The sequence below is a fragment of the Protopterus annectens genome, chromosome 16.part0 (assembly GCF_019279795.1).
Source record: "Protopterus annectens isolate FY-2018-M chromosome 16.part0, PAN1.0, whole genome shotgun sequence".
Classification (NCBI taxonomy): Eukaryota; Metazoa; Chordata; order Ceratodontiformes; family Protopteridae; genus Protopterus; species Protopterus annectens.
In genome coordinates this window covers 338,486,757-338,507,310 of record NC_056750.1, presented here as the reverse complement: position 1 = coordinate 338,507,310, position 20,554 = coordinate 338,486,757, and the positions used below count along the sequence as shown (strand labels likewise).

General features: G+C 37.4%; 1 protein-coding gene across 1 annotated transcript in view; it reads left to right on the top strand.

The window, feature by feature from the left end:
• The window catches only part of NUP188 (nucleoporin 188), a 3,305,077-nt gene that overhangs the window by 2,653,573 nt on the left and 630,950 nt on the right, over positions 1–20,554 (top strand). Inside the window, exon 39 of the mRNA XM_044058121.1 lies at positions 4,689–4,826. Within this exon, the coding sequence (XP_043914056.1) occupies positions 4,689–4,826 (138 nt within the window). The remainder of the gene's footprint in view (positions 1–4,688; positions 4,827–20,554) is intronic.

Here is a 20,554-nt window from a genome sequence, read left to right as displayed (position 1 = left end):
TTCAACACCCCCAAATGAGGTGACTAAATGATTGCACATGGTCGTCACCAACATGGGTTCCACACCAGAGGTCACCCCCTTGCTAATTAGATCAGACCATAAAGTAATCAATCTGGATATCAACACTCCACCACCACCCCCAATCAAGGCAACCACCGTGAAAAAGTTTTGAAAAACAAACGTCACGTTACTTAAGACCAAGGTGGAAAGTTTAAGGACCCCCCCCCCCATGCTAAATGATAATGCTGTCAAACCTGCTGTATCCTTTACAAATGCACGGATCGTACAATCAAAAGCAAGACTCACTCCTCCAAGAAAAAGGCAACCAGTGTGGTGGATCCCTGTCATAAACAAGCCATACAATATAAGGAGGAAACTAGTAGAGAAAGCTTTCTCAGTCTCTTTTTTCCCTTCTCTTTCTCACAAAACACACAAGACCTGACAAACCAGAGATATAATCACTGAAGTGTGAGAAAGTGACAGTACTTGAATATTTTTTGTATTACTTTAATCACTTAAGGAGCACAGTGTTACATATTGCTGCTAGCAGTCATATCTGTGTCTGTTTCTATCATGTAATCATTGTTTAACTGACATATGCGCAAGTGACTGAGATACTTACAGCACATACCTGCCTTTCCAGACAGTTTTGTTTGAAACGTGACTCTTGTCAGTCACCTGTTTATTTGTACTTGATATCTTTCTTAAACAACCGCCACTTCTAACACTTTTATCCCCAAGATTTCTTTAGAAAATATAAGTACCTGCAAACTAGGGTTACCACCCGTCCCACTTGTGTCCTGCGAAAAAATAAAAAAATAAATAGCAAATGTCCTGAGATTTTAGGACAAAAATATTTCCTAAATTTTCTTTAATAGTTGTATAAAACAGTTATGTTTTTTATCTGAGACACCTAAATGTTATATGAAATAGCATAAGCAACTCACATGCTACAAGAATAGGATTTTACCTTGGTAAAAAGTGAAGTTCTGTCCTTTGTACTAGTCATGGGTATGTTTTGTCCTGCAAAATCTGTCATTTCTACAAAAAATGCCCCACTTTGGGCATTTGAAAAGGTGGCAACCCTACAGCAAACTAATTAAATACACACTTCTAATAACATGCCTTAATTTTTCAACCAATTAAAGCAAGACACAAAAATGTGAAACATAGAAGCATAATTGTTTGCTGCTTGGTAAATATGTATTACCATTAAATGACTTTATAAATATTCCAGACTTACATACATCAATGCCACTTTCTTCTTCAGTTCACTTTTAGTGTTTAAATGCTAGTTTAACCATGGCAACTTTCTCGTATTTAATCTGATCTGCCAGTACAGCTCCCTTCAGCCTAATGCATCTTCTTCTAAAATCAGGGGCAATTTACCCAAACCTTTTAAAAAAACAACACTTAATGCACAACATTAACTGCTATTTTTTTGTATTTTAATAACAAGCCTGTTTTCAAAAATCATCAAGTATGCGTGAGTTTAAAATTTTTAACTGAAGCAAGCTCCGTTTTTGTACTTTAACTGAAGCAAGCTCCGTTTTTGTACTTTAACTGAAGCAAGCTCCGTTTTTGTGTTTTAGCTGCAGCAAGCTCCGTTTTTGTGTTTTAACTGAAGCAAGCTCCGTTTTTGTAATTTAACTGAAGCAAGCTCCGTTTTTGTACTTTAACTGAAGCAAGCTCCGTTTTTGTATTTTAAATGAAGCAAGCTCCGTTTTTGTATTTTAACTGAAGCAAGGCAAGTTCCATTTTAAACAGAGCTTGCCTTGCTTCAGTTAAATGAGGATAACTGCCAGTGAGGGAAAAATGCAACATTATGCCCTGCAAGGAATCAAAAGGTACAAAAAAAATGCATGTACCGTTGAGCCTAAGGAAAAAAAAAACAAACATTATGATGGACACTTTTTGCATACAGCGCGCTTGGCTCCACGTGCATGCTATGCCACTTCCCTATGCAGTTTGTAAGAAATGCAATGCAATACATTGCGAAACTGGAGAGAAACGGGCAGTAGCAGATATAACAACATAAGGAAAATAAAAAATTAACTGCACACACTACCGTTTACCTGAAGCAATGAAGAAATCAACAATAAAAGAAGCACTGAGTGAAGCTGGGAACCCAATGAATGTTCGTTATTCCAGACGGAAGATCAACAGGAGTGGAAGAAACCTCTGCACACCTTTTTAATGGAAGTATACGCTGTGGGTGGAACTCAAAAAACATCACAAATTATGTCACAAAATGGGAGGGGAGTACATAAGTGAATGACAGCGCATTAATTCGGACCGAAGGAAAAAGGCAATTGCAGGAACGAGCTAGTGCCCCTTTAACACCAAGACAAAAACAGGGAGGGTGGGTGGGGACCTACTGAAAAAACAGTCAACTTCTAGCTAGATATTGCTCAATGCAACACAAACAAATTACTTCAAAAAGTGCAGATAAAAGTTACTGAGCTACACGTTCAGGTTGATATCATGCAGGTGTTAACCGGCCAAAGCTCACAGTTTAAACAGAAGATAATTCACTGGACCACTTGTACAAGACAGAAACTGAATTACAATGAAGGAAACTACTACCCCCACCTATCACTGGCTATGCGGGTTTTTAACAAGCCTTAACTGAAAATACCACATGCACTACTGAAAAAACAGTCAACTTCTAGCTAGATATTGCTCAATGCAATACAAACAAATTACTTTAAAAAGTGCAGATAAAAGTTACTTAGCTACACTTATGTGTTCAGGTTGATATCTTGCAGGTCTTAACCGGCCAAAGCTCACAGTTTAAACCCTTGTCATCTGGTTCACAGTCAGGGTTTATCCCTTTGTGACAGAGTCAAGCTAAATAACAAAATTATTGGTAAATATTAGTAATTCTAAGCATGCCTATTTAGATATAGATCGTTCAACTTAAAATACATGTATGAATATTGGTTTCTCTTATACTAAACTGTTTAGTAAGTGTTATGGCAAATTGTGTTGCATATTAAATGACTATACACGAGAGTGATTTTTTTTTTTAGTGTATGTACAGACAAGTAAATGATAGAAATATTTGTTGAAATTCCAGGATAATTAGTCAGTTTAGAGATTTGGTGACAATGTGAAATTAGTAGTCAACTGAAACATAGAATCGTTGGATTAACGTGTTTTGTATTTGAAATATTTTGTTAAGTAACACTAAAAATTGTTTAGTATTGTATGGGGGGGGGGGGGTCCTTACCACATTTGTAAGTTGTGGAATACCAATCTTCTTCTTCTTCTTTCGGCTTTTAGTTAGGAGTCGCCATAGCGGGTCATTTGTCTGCTCTTGATTGGCAGTGGAGTTTTACGGTGTCGAGCTGCCAGCCCGGTGCCCAACCTTCCACAGAAGGGGCACACACGCACTCACTCACACCTAGGGCCAATTTAGAGTGCCCAATCCACCTACTGCATGTCTTTGGGATGTGGGAGGAAACCGGAGCACCCGTAGGAAACCCACGCGACCACAGGGAGGACATGCAGACTCCGCACAGAAGGCACCCCAGCCCAGAATCGAACCGGAGAACCTCTTACTGTGAGGCGGCAACGCTAACCGCTGCAGGAATACCAATAAAGTGGTGAAAGAAAATGTTAGGTAACAGTAGATACATTATCTAATTTTGAATATTGGGTATATTCCGGTGTGCAGAGACATTCTGAGTTTTAGGGAGTTACTGTTATGGGACTTAGTGATCTGAATTGTAGTGTCTGCAAATCTTAGGTGTTGTAACAGTTGAAAAATTGTGTTGCCTCCATTAATAAATGCGTAAGTAGTAGATGAATATTTTTTAAGATACACAGTGAGTTCTTATGTTGGCCCAGATGAAAATAATTCAGTTCTTTGTAGTTGGGTATGTCATTTAAGAATGCTTTGAGGGTGCTGATGCAGGGTGACACTATATGGAATAAAATGTGTACACCTATATTTTGTTTATCTTGGAGGATTGCTGATTCTAGCATTTGTTTGTAGCTGTCAGTTTCTTTAAACTTCATTTTGTTTGCTCTTACGCTGTAGAAACTATGGAATTGGCTAGCATTTGTGCATTTTGGCTTTGCGACAGCGGATGTGTTTGCCTGTATTCTGGTCAACAGTAAAGTATGCTGTAGGTTAATCACCTGTTTCTCTGTATTTTTTGCTTTGCATCTGTGAGGAGTATGAGAAACTGTTTTGACATCAACAATCTAGTTTGTTTATAGTGGTAACATTGTAGACAGTAAGGATGATGCAAGAAATGTACTCTGAATCTGTTGATTGATGAAGGTATAGACTTGTCAAAGTAGATAATGGTACATTCCTACATACAGATGAATAATTAGTGAAGTTGCTTTTTTATTGCTAAAGTCTGTTTCAGTATAGGATTCTGAGAGGCCAGATAGAGACACATTTGAAGTTTGAAGAGTGCATTTGCATCATCAGGCTCATACAACAAGTTTGAAATCAGCAGAGAATGGAGCATCAAAGTATGTATATGCTGCAGTTGTTAGCCAGAGAACTAACAAGAAATGTAAATTATCTTTTATTTAAGTTTTTCAGTCATTTGTATGTGCTTTTGAAATGTCTGCTGAGGCTAAATAAAAACAATGCAAAATATACATCAGATATTAGCTAAATATTGTGTTTAAAGACTTGCCTGTTCTCTTCATTCTGTTTGTTCTAGTGCCTTAATGCTGTGCGGACAGTACAGAGCTGTTCATGCCTGGATGAAGCAGACCACACTGTTGGATTTATTCTTCAACTTTCTAATTTCAGTAAAGAATGGAATTTTCACCTACCACAGCTACTTCAAGATGTCCAGGTAGGGGGTTAGGCTGTTGAACCTTTTAGAAAAAATACTGTTATTGGTGAATGAAAAGTGTATTGTATCTGTAAATATTTTGAATTTTGGAAAAAATCAAACCTCACTATGTGAAGCCATTTGCAATGAGTGGAACAGCTGAGTACTTGATTTTTTTCGGAATTCCACTAGTGCTCCTTATCTTAAAAATGACAGTTCAGTGTATTTGTGGTGTTGTACCCCCCACCCTCTTGGTTTATTTGGGATGTCCCCACATCAGGGTTTAGAGGAGGTAGTTTCTGGTTAGTTCCATTTTTTTTCTCAGCATGGATTTTTGATCTTCTAGCATGCATCATTTGGAAAGTTCCCACATTTGATAGTTAAGGAACAGTAGGTTCTCAAAGTAGAAGTACAGCGGTCAGGTCTTAGTCCATGACTGCCACAGATCCTGTCACTAAAGCAGCAAGGTTGATGTCATCTTATGTGCATAAAACACTATGAAAACTAGTGCAAGTTCTTGCTGAGAGATTTGTCTAGATATCCCTCACATAATCGTAAACATCACATATTTAGGTACCAAAGTCCAGGTCAGCAGACTGATTAAGTGACTACTTCTGTTCAAAATTTATCACTACAGCATTGGACTCCAGTTCTTCAGCTCACTCGATAATACTCTGGTGAGAGGTTTATTTATTTGTTTTATTTACTGAGGAGTCCAACAAAATTTTCATCCCTTTTCAGTGGAGGGTCGGGGAAAAGCTGCAGTGTACAGAGACTCCAGTGTCTGTAACTAGTCACAAATGAAGTTACAATATCAGTTGGCTGTTACAAAAAGATAAGGCATATTGGTTACATGTAGTAGAGAGGGAAGATACAGTTGCAGTGTACAGAATATTAAAAAAATAGCAAAAATGAAAACAGTTCCTATAGTTATGAGAATTTTGCAGTTACTGGACTCCTAAATACTACCACTGTAATAAGAATAATACTTTGACTTCAATTTTAAGTGCTTTAAAAAAAATACCACATACGTACAGTAAAATAAGTAAAGCGTAAATAACTATAACAGCAATAACAAATACGTAAAATAAGATTTGAACACTAAGATAAGTTCAAGTCATCCCACCCCATCAAAAGCAATTTAAAAAATCCAGCTAAGGACGTACACTGCCAAAGATACCATGAAAGAGAGCATAATGAATAATACCTTGTGTGAAATGAGTCAAGAATAAAAATGAAAAAAAAAAAGGGATAAGTAAAGTAAGGGGGAAAAGAGGTATGAAAAGGTTAAAAGGTGTGCATATCGTCACTACTGTAGGAAGGTTTAAACATGTGCTTATTTAGTGCTCCAAGTTTAAATCGAACACTAAAGTACATCGTGAGTGGATTAAGTGAAGTTCGAAGAATGTAGGACGATTTGAGTGATGGTAACACTCGCTGGTGGGGATAGATTTGTCTCCCAGTAACTGCCACATCTTTGGAATAGGCTGACAGTTCATGTTAAGCAGAGCACCTCTATGACACTGTTAAAAAGGAATCAGGATGAGTGGATGGGGCACCATAAATTTTTACCGGGGATAGCACCCAAAGCCCTCCTGGACTTGGGCAATCATTACTAAATATAATCCTGGATATTGACTAGATTATCTATGGTATTACATTGGGATGAAACAGCTAGGCTTCAAACGACTTCTAGGTCGGTAGCCTAGTAAACTCCTATGATCCTAGACACTGAAATAATTATGTACAGTGTGTGTGTGTAACATAGTAGTAACTGATCTGTATCTGTATTAGTTCATTGTCATGAGATTCTCTCATGTATTGAAAGGAGGAGAACTGTTCAGTTTTAAAGTAACTGTAATTAACTTATTCTTTGAAGAATTGAGCTATTTTTTGTTAAAGCTGTTGACATTATCCAGGCCTGTAACTTCAAATGGAAGTTTGTTCCAAATATAATATGTAAAGCCATGGAAAGAATTGTCATGGCGATGATGAATAGAGATATAGTAAAACTCCAGACACTGGACCCAACCCAGTTTGGTTTCATCAAGGGCAGATAATGTCTACTCATCCTGGTGGACTTCTTTGAGAAGGTCACCAAAGCAATGGATGAGGGAAAAATCGTTCACACTGCCTACCTTGACCTAGCCAAAACATTTGACACAATACCACACTAGGGTATTGTTGACAAACTCAGAGGTTAGGTAGAAACCCGTATGTCACCTGGTGGATAACCAACTGGCTCACAGACAGGACCCAGGAAGTTAGAATTGAGGAGTCCACCTCCGCAAAGAGGCCAGTCACAAGTGGAGTCCCTTAGGGATCATTCCTTGAACCACTCCTTTTTGGTATTTACATTTGAGAAGTCAAGGCCAATGTCAGTGGTCTCTGGCAGACTAAATTTGCAGATGATTGCAAATTAGGAGATTTCATTGAATATCATACTGACACAAATACGTATACTACCTCAACAGATAGATTACAATATCTAGATATTGAAATTTACAAAAATAAGAATAACAATGATTTTGAAACAAAAGTATATAGGAAAAGCACATTTTGCAATTCCTTTCTTCGTTACACGAGTGCACACCCCTCACACTGCAAATAGAATATAGTGAAAGGGCAGGTTGTGAGGGGATGTCGCATGACAATTAATGATGAGGATTTTCAAGTAGAATGCAATACACTTGAGGAGATGTTTTGTGCAAGGGGATATCCAACGGAGTTTGTAAAAAATATCAGAGAGGAGGTAGAGAAAAATAGAACATCAAAATTTAAACCTATAAAGGGAAGTTTGGTAGATAAGATATGTAGTATTACAAACAATAACACACAGAGTACTGATAAACATTATGAATTTGCTTTAATTTTACAGTACAACACCTTCAATTCTAAAGTGAAAGACTTATTCCAGAGGGAATGGGATAAATTTTCATCTTTCTCAGATATTGAAAATATTAATAATTTTACCCCTAAAATAGTGTACAAGAATGCATGGAATATTAAAAAGATTTTGGAGAACAACAAGGCAGGGATTAATGATATGTATAATAATATAACAACAGTAGGAGAAAGAAAGAATGGAACTTACAAATGTGGACATTGTAAGCAATGTGAATATATCTTAAACAAAGGGGAAATACACATAAATAGTAGGGGTATAACAATAAATAGTAAAGGATATTATAATTGTGAAACAAAGGGGGTGATATACATAGCTGTATGTGAACAATGCAGTTCATTTTATATTGGCAAGACAGAGAGAGTGCTGAAGAGAAGAATCTATGAGCACATATACGAAATGTCCAAAGCTAAAGAGACTAATGCTCTGTATAAACACACTAGAATATGTGATAGCTCAGCATTTTCATTTTTTGTATTGGAACAAGTCAAAAGGGAAATGAGGGGTGGTTTATGGGAGGAATGGCTGGAATATAAGGAGCTTTGGTGGCAAATTATTTTGGAAGCCACCAAAACACCAGGATTAAATGAACATATATCATTGTCCCCTGTTTTAAAATTAAGAGCAGCAAAAATATGAACAATATCATGTTCCTAATGTCATTTGAACAACAGATGGCGCTATATGTTCTAATGCTGTGAATGGTAAAAGAAAAATGAGCACATAATGAAGAGAATGAAAAATACATTTATTTTAAACATTTATTTAATTTTATATTTATGAATGAATGAGAATTATAGTGAATATTTATTTAACATTTTGATGATTGTATTAGAGTTTTAATAAGCTAAAATAAATCCTAGAATAAGTTATATATTTTACAAAATTTAATGGGTGTTTTTAATATGTATGAGCCATACAAGTTTCATTAGTTGAACCAGGATGCAAACCTTGGCATTGGTTAAATTGAATTTGATTATAGTATATAATTGTTAATTAAGCTTAATTAAGTTATCTGATGAAGTCCTACTTTTAGTGTGAACGAAAACGCATAGCTTTTGAAGAGCGTTCATGTATTGTGCTATACTTGTGGAATTGTATTAAAAACTTCAGACTTTTTGTTGGCGTGTACTCCTTTCCGTCCTTGTGGATATTCTTTGGTTATACTAACACAAATGTTCTCCAGGAGGGGCTGACACAGACAAACAACTGGTGTCAGAGCCACTGACTAAAACTAAATGCCAAGAAATGCATAATAGTATCCTTTGGGAAGTCATCCATCCCTGGTAACTACCATATTGACAACACACCCCTTAGAGTTGACTCAGTAGTCAGGAACGTAGGGACACACATGGGTAGTAATCTAGCCTTTGGCCATCACATGTCTACAGTGGTGAGGAAATCATTCTGTGTTGTGCAACTTATAGACAAAGGTATGGCATCTAAGTCCAAAGAAGTCATTGTTCCACTGTATTCGCCATTTATCAGACTTATGGAGTACAATGCCCCCTTTGGTATGTACCTAACCAGGCATATCCAGCAATTGGAACGTCCACAGAGGTTCCTTACCAAAAGAATACAGGGTGTAAGTAATATGTCCTGTGCAGACCGTGTCAAGACCCTATCCCTGTATTCTGTCTCCTCCAGGATTTTGAGGGGAGATCTATGCCTGACATATAGAGCATTGTTAGACCCCCCCCCCCCCCCCTGATGGACCTCCTGCATATCCACAAAACACCAGAATTACCCATTCTAAAGACTTAAACCTTGCCTGTGATTTAAATAGGACCTGCTGGAGAGATAGGTATGCATCTCAGAGACTACCTTGTCTATGTAACAGGCTCCCCATCCATGTGAAGCAGAGTTCCTCCCTAACCTAATTCAAGTGCAGTTTGGACAATTGAATAGGGAAACCAGAAACTCATCCCTCATTTGGCAACTATGTTTCTAATGGACACAGGTAATCTGTAAATTGTTCATCTCCCAGGTCCGTGCTTGCACTTATCAAGGGTATCAGAACATGTCAGAGATTTGGGATGCATGGCTAGGCTTAAAAAGGCCCTTGTGGTCATTAGCCTATTAAACATCTATGAACCTGTATAACTTTATCATTTTGTTAAGAACAGCATTACCTTTGGAGTTAAATGTTCTAGAAATTTTAAAAAGTGTTTTATTAGATGAGTGAAGGATGTGAGCAGGGTGATATAATTCCAGAAACTGAGGCAATGAATATTTTGTGTTGGTATATAAGAATTTATGGGCACTACATAATTGAAAGTAGTTTGGCCTGTCTTTTAAAATTTGCTATGATATGTGGCCCCAAGACATAATAGGATGAAGCCCTGATTACTGCCCAAATGACCCATATTTGATTAGCAGTATGGGTGTCTGAGGGACTAGACAAGGGAGAATGATCTTGAGTGCTAAACACCAACTTGCTTATCCTTTGGGGGGAGTGGCCTGCTAACTGCATTATGAGTACATAACAGTGGCTGGGGTATCGCTGTCCTGTAGTGGTCATGTTGACTTGCATTGCACATGGCAGAGACTTTCCTACTTCGTCAGGGTGTACGAGGTGTGGGTGGGAGCACTCGCACCTCCTACCCCAATCAGGCAACCATTGAGAGTCCACAGGCTAGTGGCCTGGGTAGCTGACCTGATCTCTTACCACCCATGTCTAACCGTCGAGGAAGTAGATGGGCCAATAAGGCTTTTGGGGCAGGAAAGAATGGTCTGTAGGACGGTTGTTCAACTGTCTGGCTTCCACCTCCACAGGGCAAATGAGCCGATTGATTGCATGTTGTGGAGTCATCAGGCAGGGTCCCTCAGTGGTTGAGTATATATAAAAAAGTTTGCCATGATGGAATTCTGAGGAAGGTATTTGGTTAGTCTTAAACAAATCTGGATGAAATTTTAAAGAGCAGAGATATTACTTTGTCAGCAAAGATCTGTATAGTCAGTGTTATGATTTTTCCAGTAATAACATATGGCTGAGGGTATTGGAATATAGGTAAGGTTATGCATCAGAAAATTGATGCCTTTTAACTCTGATGCTGGAAAAAACATTAGAGAATTCAATGGAGTGCAAGATTATCAAATCAGTCAGTACATAAAGAAATAATCCCAGACTATTTACTGGAAAGCCTGATAGTAAAATTATCTTTATACTTTGGCCACATAATGCAAATACAGGATACACCATAGAAAACACTGATTCTGTGTAAGATCAAAGGCAGAAGGAGGAGAAGACAGGCGACTAAGATGAAGGGACAGCATTACTGAAGCAAATGTATATGAATCTGCAAGAAAATGGGACTGTTTTTGATAGGCCTGGCATACTGAAGTCCTTGAGGTCAGGAAGGGTAGGGTTCAACTAAAAGACAGTATGGCGGGTGCACTTGTTAGCAAGGGATCAGAAATGCCTGTGCTGATGAAGTACCTGTAGAAATATTTGGCATGAATAAGGGTATGTATGACTAGTTTAGTTTTGGCAGGTGGTGTAAAAAAATCTGACTCTCAGTATAGGTTACTTAAGGTTGTAGTACATTTTTACTGTAGTATGGATTTGCTCTTGGAAGTGTGTGTGATTGTTTGTTTTCATCAGCATGCATCCTAAGTGAGGTGGTACTGGAGATGCAACATAGTCACAAGTTGGAAAAACTCAGAGTTTATGGTCATCTGGATCAGCTGCAAAGGGGAAAGAAAAAAGGATGCTTGCTAAATGTGTTGTTTTACTAATGTTGAGTAATGTTATGTGTTGAGGTTTTTAATTTCAAGTGTAGGGGATTGTGAATTTTTGTATTGTCTGGAACAGAATAAAACTGAGACTTTTTCTTTCATTTACTATGTTGTGAGTATCTCACTGACTTGTTTCAAGTATGGAGTTGTTTTGCTTGGCTGCCAGGGTAAAGAAGAGATGTATCATCAACAGGTTCCACAACTTTGTATTGACCACTGTATCCAGGCTTGGGATTAATATGCAGGGACAAAAAAAAAACTAAGGGGAGTAGTATTAGAGCCTTATAGGACACATTTGTCAGAACTAAGTGTACTGTATAAGTCATTACTTTTCTGATAAAAAATATAAAGTTAAAAGAAGTTCTCAAATCATTTTACAGTGTTGCAGAAACATAAGTCTGTGCGTCAGTTTATAAAGACTGTATGACTAATGCTATCAAATGACTTATTCAATTCTGGGAATAAATGCTGCTACTACTGCTAGTTTCTCAGGAATTCATAGGATTTGAAGTTGTGATTTATTTTTAGTTTAAGGTACTTCACCCATAATTTTTCCCTGTGAAGCATAAAAGTTTAGAGTTCTTGGGTTGTCCAGGGTTGTGAAGCATTTTGTTTACCCTTATCAGTTTCGTTGGTGCCAAGTTGTTAATTATATTTTAACAGAGGTGTAGAATGGTATGTGTGGTTAATCACCCGATTTGCTGTATTGTTATGATGATTTTGTATTTTTGAAACTGCAGACTGAGATATGCATATGATAACTTTTTTAACCTGATTCTGTATTATAAAATTGGGATGTGGTCACTATTTGGGTCAGGTAGGATACTGTCAGATATGATGTGTTCTGATTTTGATGTTAATAGTCTAGTGTGTACTGGCTTTGTCAGTAGAGTTGTCCGTTCTAATTGGAATGTTAGAAATCTGTTTAAGCCAGGAAGAACTAGGGTTGAGTTAGGCTAACTAACAATGGTCCAGTCAGTATTAAAGTATCCTAGCCGGATTTCCCCTGAATTTGTAACTTTAGGGAGCTAGTGTTGTATGCCTTCAGCATTAGTAGTGGGCTTATTTTGAGGGAATGCAGAGGCTTCATAATTTAAAGGATGTTTGTGGTCTTGTGGGTGCTGTTATAATAAAGGACTCTCTTTATCTGAGGCCATTGCTTTTCATAAAAGATGTGGTTAAGAATTTATAGGTTCATGGGTGCATGCTAGGCTAACAACCACTGGGGCCTTTGTTTATCCAAGCATCCCAGCTGTATCCTGCAAGTTATGTAAACTAAGGCAAGATTTCCAGACTGCCTCTGTCCATTAGAGACATGGGTGCTAGACCTGGTGTGTTTCCAATTTTCCATCCACTGGTCCAGATTTCCCTTGAATATGGTAAGGGAGAGCTGTGCTTCGCAGGGATGGGAAGCTTATTCCAGAGAGGGAAGATTCTATGAGAACCACATCTGTCCCTCCAATATGTCCTATCTGGGTTGTAAGCAAAGCCTCGATCCCTAGGCAAAGTAATTCTAATGCTGTTTGTTTTGTAGTTATGCAAAAGGCCCATCAGGGTGGGGTCCAAGGGTTCCTGGTATCCCCAGCACAGATTGCCTGTCAGCAGTCTGTTGGAACCATGAGTACAGAGCTGTAAGGCTTTGAAGCAATCTGCACCGGATTTGAGGCCTCTGCACTCCTGTTAAAACAGCTATACCACCTACTATTTAGTAGGATTTGTCCTGGTAAAAATGTGGAGCATAATGGATTAAACTCATCATTTTTACGTGATGTTTTTAGTCAGGTTTCAATTATTGTTAGTATGTTTTGGTATTAATGATTGATAAATGTTTGAAGTGATTTTTTTTGTACTGCAGCAACTTGTGTATGGATCGATGATTATTTAAACCTTTAGCACTGGACCAAGAGTCATCATGGGGTATAATTATTTAGGGTCCACTTTTTAATTTTGAAATTCCACAATCCCGAAGTTCACAATACCGAACTCAAAACCTCGAGATTGTGGAATTTCAAAATTTAAAAAAAAGGAAATGAAAAAGAAGACCTAAAAACCATGGTTTTGCAGGAGGGCAAGCCCTCCTGCATCCCCTACACCCTCTGGAACTTATAGTAAGTCCAAGATCGCACTACAGTGAAATGTTCCCATTTTGCACTGTATAGCAATCTCTGTTACCGTTCTCTTCACTATAGAGCAATCTCGGAGTTAGTATATTTAAGTTGTAGGACATGGGGGGGGGGGGCGCAGCTTGCCCCCCCCCCCTCTGCAAAACCATGTTTTTATGTTTTTTTTTTTTAATTTCGAGATTCCACAATCTCAAGGTTTTGAGTTCGGGATTGTGGAATTTTAAAATTAAAAGGTGGACCCAATTATTTATTATGACGTTCACTAGTTTATTGGTGTTTGTATTGCATGTTTCAGATTTTGAGATAAATGAGTGGAAGAAAGGGCCTAGATTAAGTTGGATATCGCCAGCTCTTTTGAGGAATAAGGAGGGCCATATTTTTTACTGTAGTGGACTGTATAATTGGATTTCTACTTTCCTTTTGGCAGTTTTCTTTTTTAGGCTAAAAGGTGTTTTTTGTACCTCCAGTAAGGGGTATTTTATTTGTTGGTTAACAAATTTATCTTGTAATGTACTGTTTTAAAGGTGGTTATCTGTCACTGTGTAATACTTCCTACTCATTTGGTATGGATGCTATAGCAGAGGAGTGAATGCTGGGTTTTATGAGGTGCAGGGTAGTAGTGTTAGTAGAATAGTTAGAATATCTGTCATGGAGATGACTTTATAATTCATGTTTATAAACAAAACTCTAGGTAGTAGAGGTGCTGCTTTTATGGTATACTTGAGTATATATTTTAATTACTTTGACCAGATGACCTGCTGAAAAGAAAAGATTATGCTTCTTGATTGATTAGATGTTAGGGAACTGGGAGTGGTTTTAGCTTGGTTGGAAAGCTATTTTTCTCCTTTTGCTGAAAGGTTTTTGGTAATGATAGGTTATTGTTGTTTGATTGGCTGTTTAGTACGTAGTTTGAGTTTAATTTGTGATTTAGGTGAGTACATTGATTAGAATATGTATGTAATAAAGGAGGGTGGGAAAGGGGATAAGGTATGTTCGCAAAGACCAGAAAAGCTCATTTTAACCTCAGGCCTAATTGAAAAGAAAAGCAATTAGTCGGGCTATCTCTTGTACAGGTTAAGTAATTTTGCTTTTGTGCAATACAGATTAGTCAGATTACAAAAAAAAAAAAAAAAACTGCTTTGGTTAAACAGCTTTTAATATATGGCTATTCCATCTTAAGCTAGGACTTCTCCACTCTGACGAAAAACAAAACAGTCCGAGTACCGGGGGTGGAGGGTACATAGAGTCTCATTTTGGCAGTCAACCAAATTTAGATTTCAACTGCTACACTCTGGGGGGGGGGGGTGCCCGAAAAATGCTGATGCCAGTGTTTTTCTGCAGTGAGCTAGTGACTGTGGAATGAAAATCTAAGCATAGATATTAAAGTATCTTCCTTACCCAGGCAGATATCTTTGGCTGGAGAGTTTTATTTATTAGTAATCAAAAAGAATGAGTAATTTTACAGCCTGCTTACATGCACTGAGGCTCAATGTTTTCACTACTTTAGGAAGGTACAAGCTCAGCAATACTGTTTGAGGTCTGGAAGGAACAAAATTGTAGAGCTAGGATAAAAGAACTGGAAGAGGGAAGTAGCAAATTACATACAAATAAATGAAATTTTTGGGAGCTTAGAGAATTTTGCAGTGCTTTTCCAGTGTTTCAACTGCATCTAGAGCCATCCAAGCTAAGATAGGAATATTTTCTTGCTTAACTGGACTTGTACTTGCTTTATACTGAGATCATTGCTGTTTTTCAGCATGTTTTTAAAGCTGATAATCACCAGAGATGTCGCTTGAGAAAGAATACTTGTGTGTGTGTGTGTGTGTGTGTGTGTGTGTGTGTGTGTGTGTGTGTGTGTGTGTGTGTGTGTGTGTATATATATATATATATATATATATATATATATATTTATATATATTATGCGCTTTCGTATTAAAGTATTCTTCCTCCAGCGACGTCTGTTTGGTGACTATCAGTTTTTAGTCTGTTTTTTCACTGTACCCATTTTGGACTTAAGGTATTTTTGGTTTTTATTATGTTTTTATATTTTTATTTTTAATGTTTTAAAGAGTTTATTTAATTTTGTGGCAAAAATAGTAATTTCTCTGTTTGTTGGCTTTTCTATTTTCTGTGCCTTCAGATCTCTTTGCAGAAGGGTGAATTAGCCAGGGAGTTGGTTGTTTGTTGATAGTTTGTTCAATCTTCAGTTGTGAACTGCTTTTATATTAATAAATTGCAGGATCAGACACCTTGTGGCAGAAGGTGTCTTCTCTGGTTCCTCTGAGATGGGAAGCACTGCAGGAAGCTCAGTGTGGGTTATTTATTGGCTAGAGGGCATGGGTCAGTTTCAAGGTTTTTTTTTTTTTTTTTTAACTCTGCATGGAGCTGGCTAACACGTCAAGGTAGTTAGCAGTGCCCCTGTATAGCAGCCAACTCCTAGACAGTAAAATGTAGGATTAAATCCAAAACCTGTGTGGTATTGTGCAGAAATAAGCTCGGAGCAGTTAGCTTGTGTATTGATTAGCACTGTCATATCCTAGCATTAACTCAAACGAAAAAGTAAACCACCAACTAAGAAAGTGAAGATGTAGATCCACAGATACCAATGCTCGTACACGGGATGATTAAGATTCTTTTATTCAACAAAAATGACAGGTTTAGTGCTTTCAACTGGGGAATCCAGTCTTCATCAGAACAATGTAATAAGACATTTTACAAGTATATATAGTCTCCAAAGCTGTTTCAATTTGAAAAGACCGCCAAAACCATTAAAGCTGTACTATCCAATTTCCTTTGAATACATACATATCCTAACTTTAAAATGTTATCATGTATTCAAATGTACAAATATAATTATTAATATAAATATTTCTATTGCAAAAAGTGTATCTCACTATAATCACCTATAGTATGTACATTATATTAAAAACATATTAAAAAACCTGTAGTATGTACATTATATTAAAACAAGTGATACCTATTCTATTATATAAATGAATCCAAATATCTTAATCCACATACTGTGTAGTGTACTTACTATCTCGTTTGAATGTATCTGATCAATTGTTGATGAAATATATTAACTGTCTAAAAATATAGACAAAATAATAAACTATGTGTATATGGGGGCTGAATAAATGTCACAATAAATATGTCTACTTTATAACTCAAAATATAAAGATGTTCCAATCAAGATGTTAAATGATACATATTTTATAATACTTATAGTACAATATTATTTATTGATATTTGGATTCATTTATATAATAGAATAGGTATCACTTGTTTTAATATAATGTACATACTACAGTTTTTTTAATATAATGTTTTTAATATAATGTACATACTATAGGTGATTATAGTGAGATACACTTTTTGCAATAGAAATATTTATATTAATAATTATATTTGTACATTTGAATACATGATAACATTTTAAAGTTAGGATATGTATGTATTCAAAGGAAATTGGATAGTACAGCTTTAATGGTTTTGGCGGTCTTTTCAAATTGAAACAGCTTTGGAGACTATATATACTTGTAAAATGTCTTATTACATTGTTCTGATGAAGACTGGATTCCCCAGTTGAAAGCGCTAAACCTGTCATTTTTGTTGAATAAAAGAATCTTAATCATCCCGTGTATGAGCATTGATATCCTAGCATTATATAACATCCTGCCCTGGGAGACCCCTGTCAAAACCCAGTCCTTAATCCTAAACAGGCAATTTTATTACAGGACCAGACAATATAGATATGCAGTTTCCAAATCTCTCTGGCCAACTTGGTAGATTAGGGCATCCTAGGACAATGTAGCAATTGTCTCATGTTCTCAGACTAGTTAACCATTAAAGAAAATAGCACTGTATTTGAGAGGTGTAAATACACAACTCCCTTGGAGGCAAAAATCTTGCTTGTCTTGTGAGAGATGTAGTGTGTGTATGTGTGTGCACGTGTGTGTGCGTATACTGGGTACAAATTGTATGCGTCTCACACTTCTAGAAATTTTAAGTGAGCTTGATTTAACAGTTTCAGGATTACAACATTGTTGGACTGGTTTTAAGTGTCCGATTTCAGAGAATTAAACTGCTTGCCTTGTTTTACTATCTCCCTGGTGGGCCTGTTTCATGTTTACATAAGCTGATTCTTCCAATAGAACAAGGCAGACTAGGATTAGCCAATTTGAGGGTGTATTTTAGAGCAACACAGTTAAGGATGTTAAACATAGCACAAGCAGAAAACTATAATTCAGAGTGGGAAAACTATAATTCAGAGTGGAAAGGAATGATGATGATACAGGGGGGAAGCTCCAGAAATAAGGATAGATTGGGATTTTGGATACAGACTCTTAAGGAGAACAGCAAAAATCATAGAGAGTATTACATTCATAAAATAACAGGGCGTACTCTAAGAACTAAATATGCACGAGAATGGACAAAAGCAAGTCTGCCACTAGGGGATGACTGTGGTTAAGGATATAGATAATAGCAAGAGGGGGCTGGAATTTATTGGAGAAAACTGGCAAAGGAACCAAGCTATTAGGAGCAAATGACTAGAAAGGGAAAGGTAATAGAATGGGAAGAGGCCAAGAATGTGTTTGGACTGCAGGTTAGAGATTGCCTTCCCTGTCAAGGATTGATATCAAGAGTATAGGCAAAGAGCAAAGAATAGTGGGGTCCTAAATGAAAGACCAGTTTTTAATAGAATCTAGAACAGAAGCTGATATTAAAGGAGTAATAAGTTGAGCATATAAAATATTGCATGAATCGATCAGAGGAGCTTAGAAAGGATTGGGAAGAGATTGGATAAGCAATTCACAAAGAGACAATGGGGGATATATGTACATCTCCCAGATATGCAACAAAGTCTAGAAGATTTAGGATCTTTGCCTGGAAGTGTTTACATAGGTATTTGTATACCCCAAGAAGACTCCAAAAAAAGTTTTCCTCGGGTGGATAGCAAATGTTGGGGGAGTGACGGGCAGGAATAGGTGGCTGGGAACATATTTTTGGGAGTGTAGTGAGCTGGCAAACTTAGGGATTCCCTGCGGACCGCTCTGTTGGAGATGCTGGGTGGATGATTGGATTGACTGGAGAGATTTTTTTTGTTGAGCTATTATACAGAATCAGAATTTATTTTGTTTGGTGTTTGTATGCACTCCATGACAACTTTCCTTCATTTTTTTGTTTTCTGTCAGTGAACTTTCTGTGAAGGAGACTTAAAAGAGTTTTGACAGGGTTCCTGTGTACTGCTTGTGCTTTTACTGTTGAATTTTGTGGGAGTTGTGGGGAAGTGTGTGTGCTGTTTGTATTCACTTGTCTGACAATTTAGCATTTGACTGAGTCTTCCCAGCAGTGCTTACCAGTCATCAGGCTGCTTCATCAGCTACTGCATGGATTGTTATACCACTCCTGCCATTTCTTATTCCTTTGTATCTAAAAACAGAATAGGAACCTATACCATGGGCTCAGACAGTGTCTTGGCTGCTGGAGGGTGGCTGTGCAGTGGTATTTTATTGTTCCTTAAAGTACTCACTGTTTTCTCAGTGTTCCTTTGGTGTAGTCCATGCTGTCACCATGGACTTGGGGGATAGCCACGTAATTTGCTCTGGCTCCATTGTCCAATCTGGGCATGGCAGAACCATGTGTTTTGGGTTTGGGAGCTTCTCTGGGAGGCTCGTCTCATTTATTTGGTCAGGAGTTGACAGCTTGTGAGATTGTTCTTCAGCACTTTAGAAGCTAGGTCTTTCCCGAATCCTACAATTTCTAACCTGTCTCAGGTGTCTTAAGTATGCTTTGATGAGTAAGTGCAATTTTTCAGATTCTGTATATAGGACCATTACTACTGGTGCTGTTTTGAGAAGAGTTCTGCTGAGGTAAAGTCTGAGATTTTAAACTGTGTTTAACAAGGAGGTTTTGTTTGGCCCTGCTGTTCCGTTTTTTCTCATATAGTTTGATGACAGATTGAAATTAATTCAGGGAGTTAGTAGGATTTTTCAAACTCCACATTATAAGTCTTATAACCCCCCTTTTTTAAGACAAAATAATCAGTACCTGTCAGTGTGGCTGCAGTGGTGCAGCGGTTAGTGTTGTTGCCTCACAGCAAGAGGTTCTCTGGTTCGATTTCCAGCTGGGTTGCCTTCTGTGCGGTCCTCTGCATGTCCTCTCTGCGGTTGCATGGGTTTCCTCCAGGTGCTCCAGTTTCCTCCCACGTTCCAAATACTTGCATTAGGTGGATTGGACACTCTAAATTGCATTAGATGGGTTGGACACTCTAAATTGTCCGTAGGTGGGTGTGTGTGTGTGTGTGTGTGTGTGTGTGTGTGTGTGTGTGTGTGTGTGTAGTACAGATAAACTACTGTGGCAGGGCTAGCCAGCCGATGATGTAAACCTTGGCTTAAGATGATTGTCACTGTTGAAAGTGGCACCCTGACCTGATGTGCAAAATGGGAAAAAGGTGTTCAGGATAGATGGATGGATTCTAATTTAACAGCAGTATTTAGCAGGGTTTTGTTAAAATGTTACCTAGACAATGCTACAACTAAAATAGCACATGAATATTTAAACATTAAGTATTTGCTGCTGTTTGTCTATCCTAAAATCCCAGAAGAAATAACAGTAATTGGAACGTTCAAACCAAAATTAAATGCATTACTAAACCTGTCTGAAAAGCTGATATCTGAATAGTAGACACTACTAGCAGTTGATTGAAATATTAGCAACCTGCAAACACAGTTGTAAGGAGCTAAAAGTCCTAAGAATATATTAAAGGTCATGTGCAAATTACTTTTTTTCCTCAAGAGAGTGTTCACAAGTATTTTCATTAATGTGAACACTGTTATTTAAATGTATTAAAAATGCTTTATAAACCTCTGAGGAATTTAAAATTTGTGACATGCCTCCTGATGTCCTACATTAATTATAACTTGCCAACAGGGCATGATAAATGTTATTTGTGGTAGAAGCAGTAATTCAGTTTAATTGGA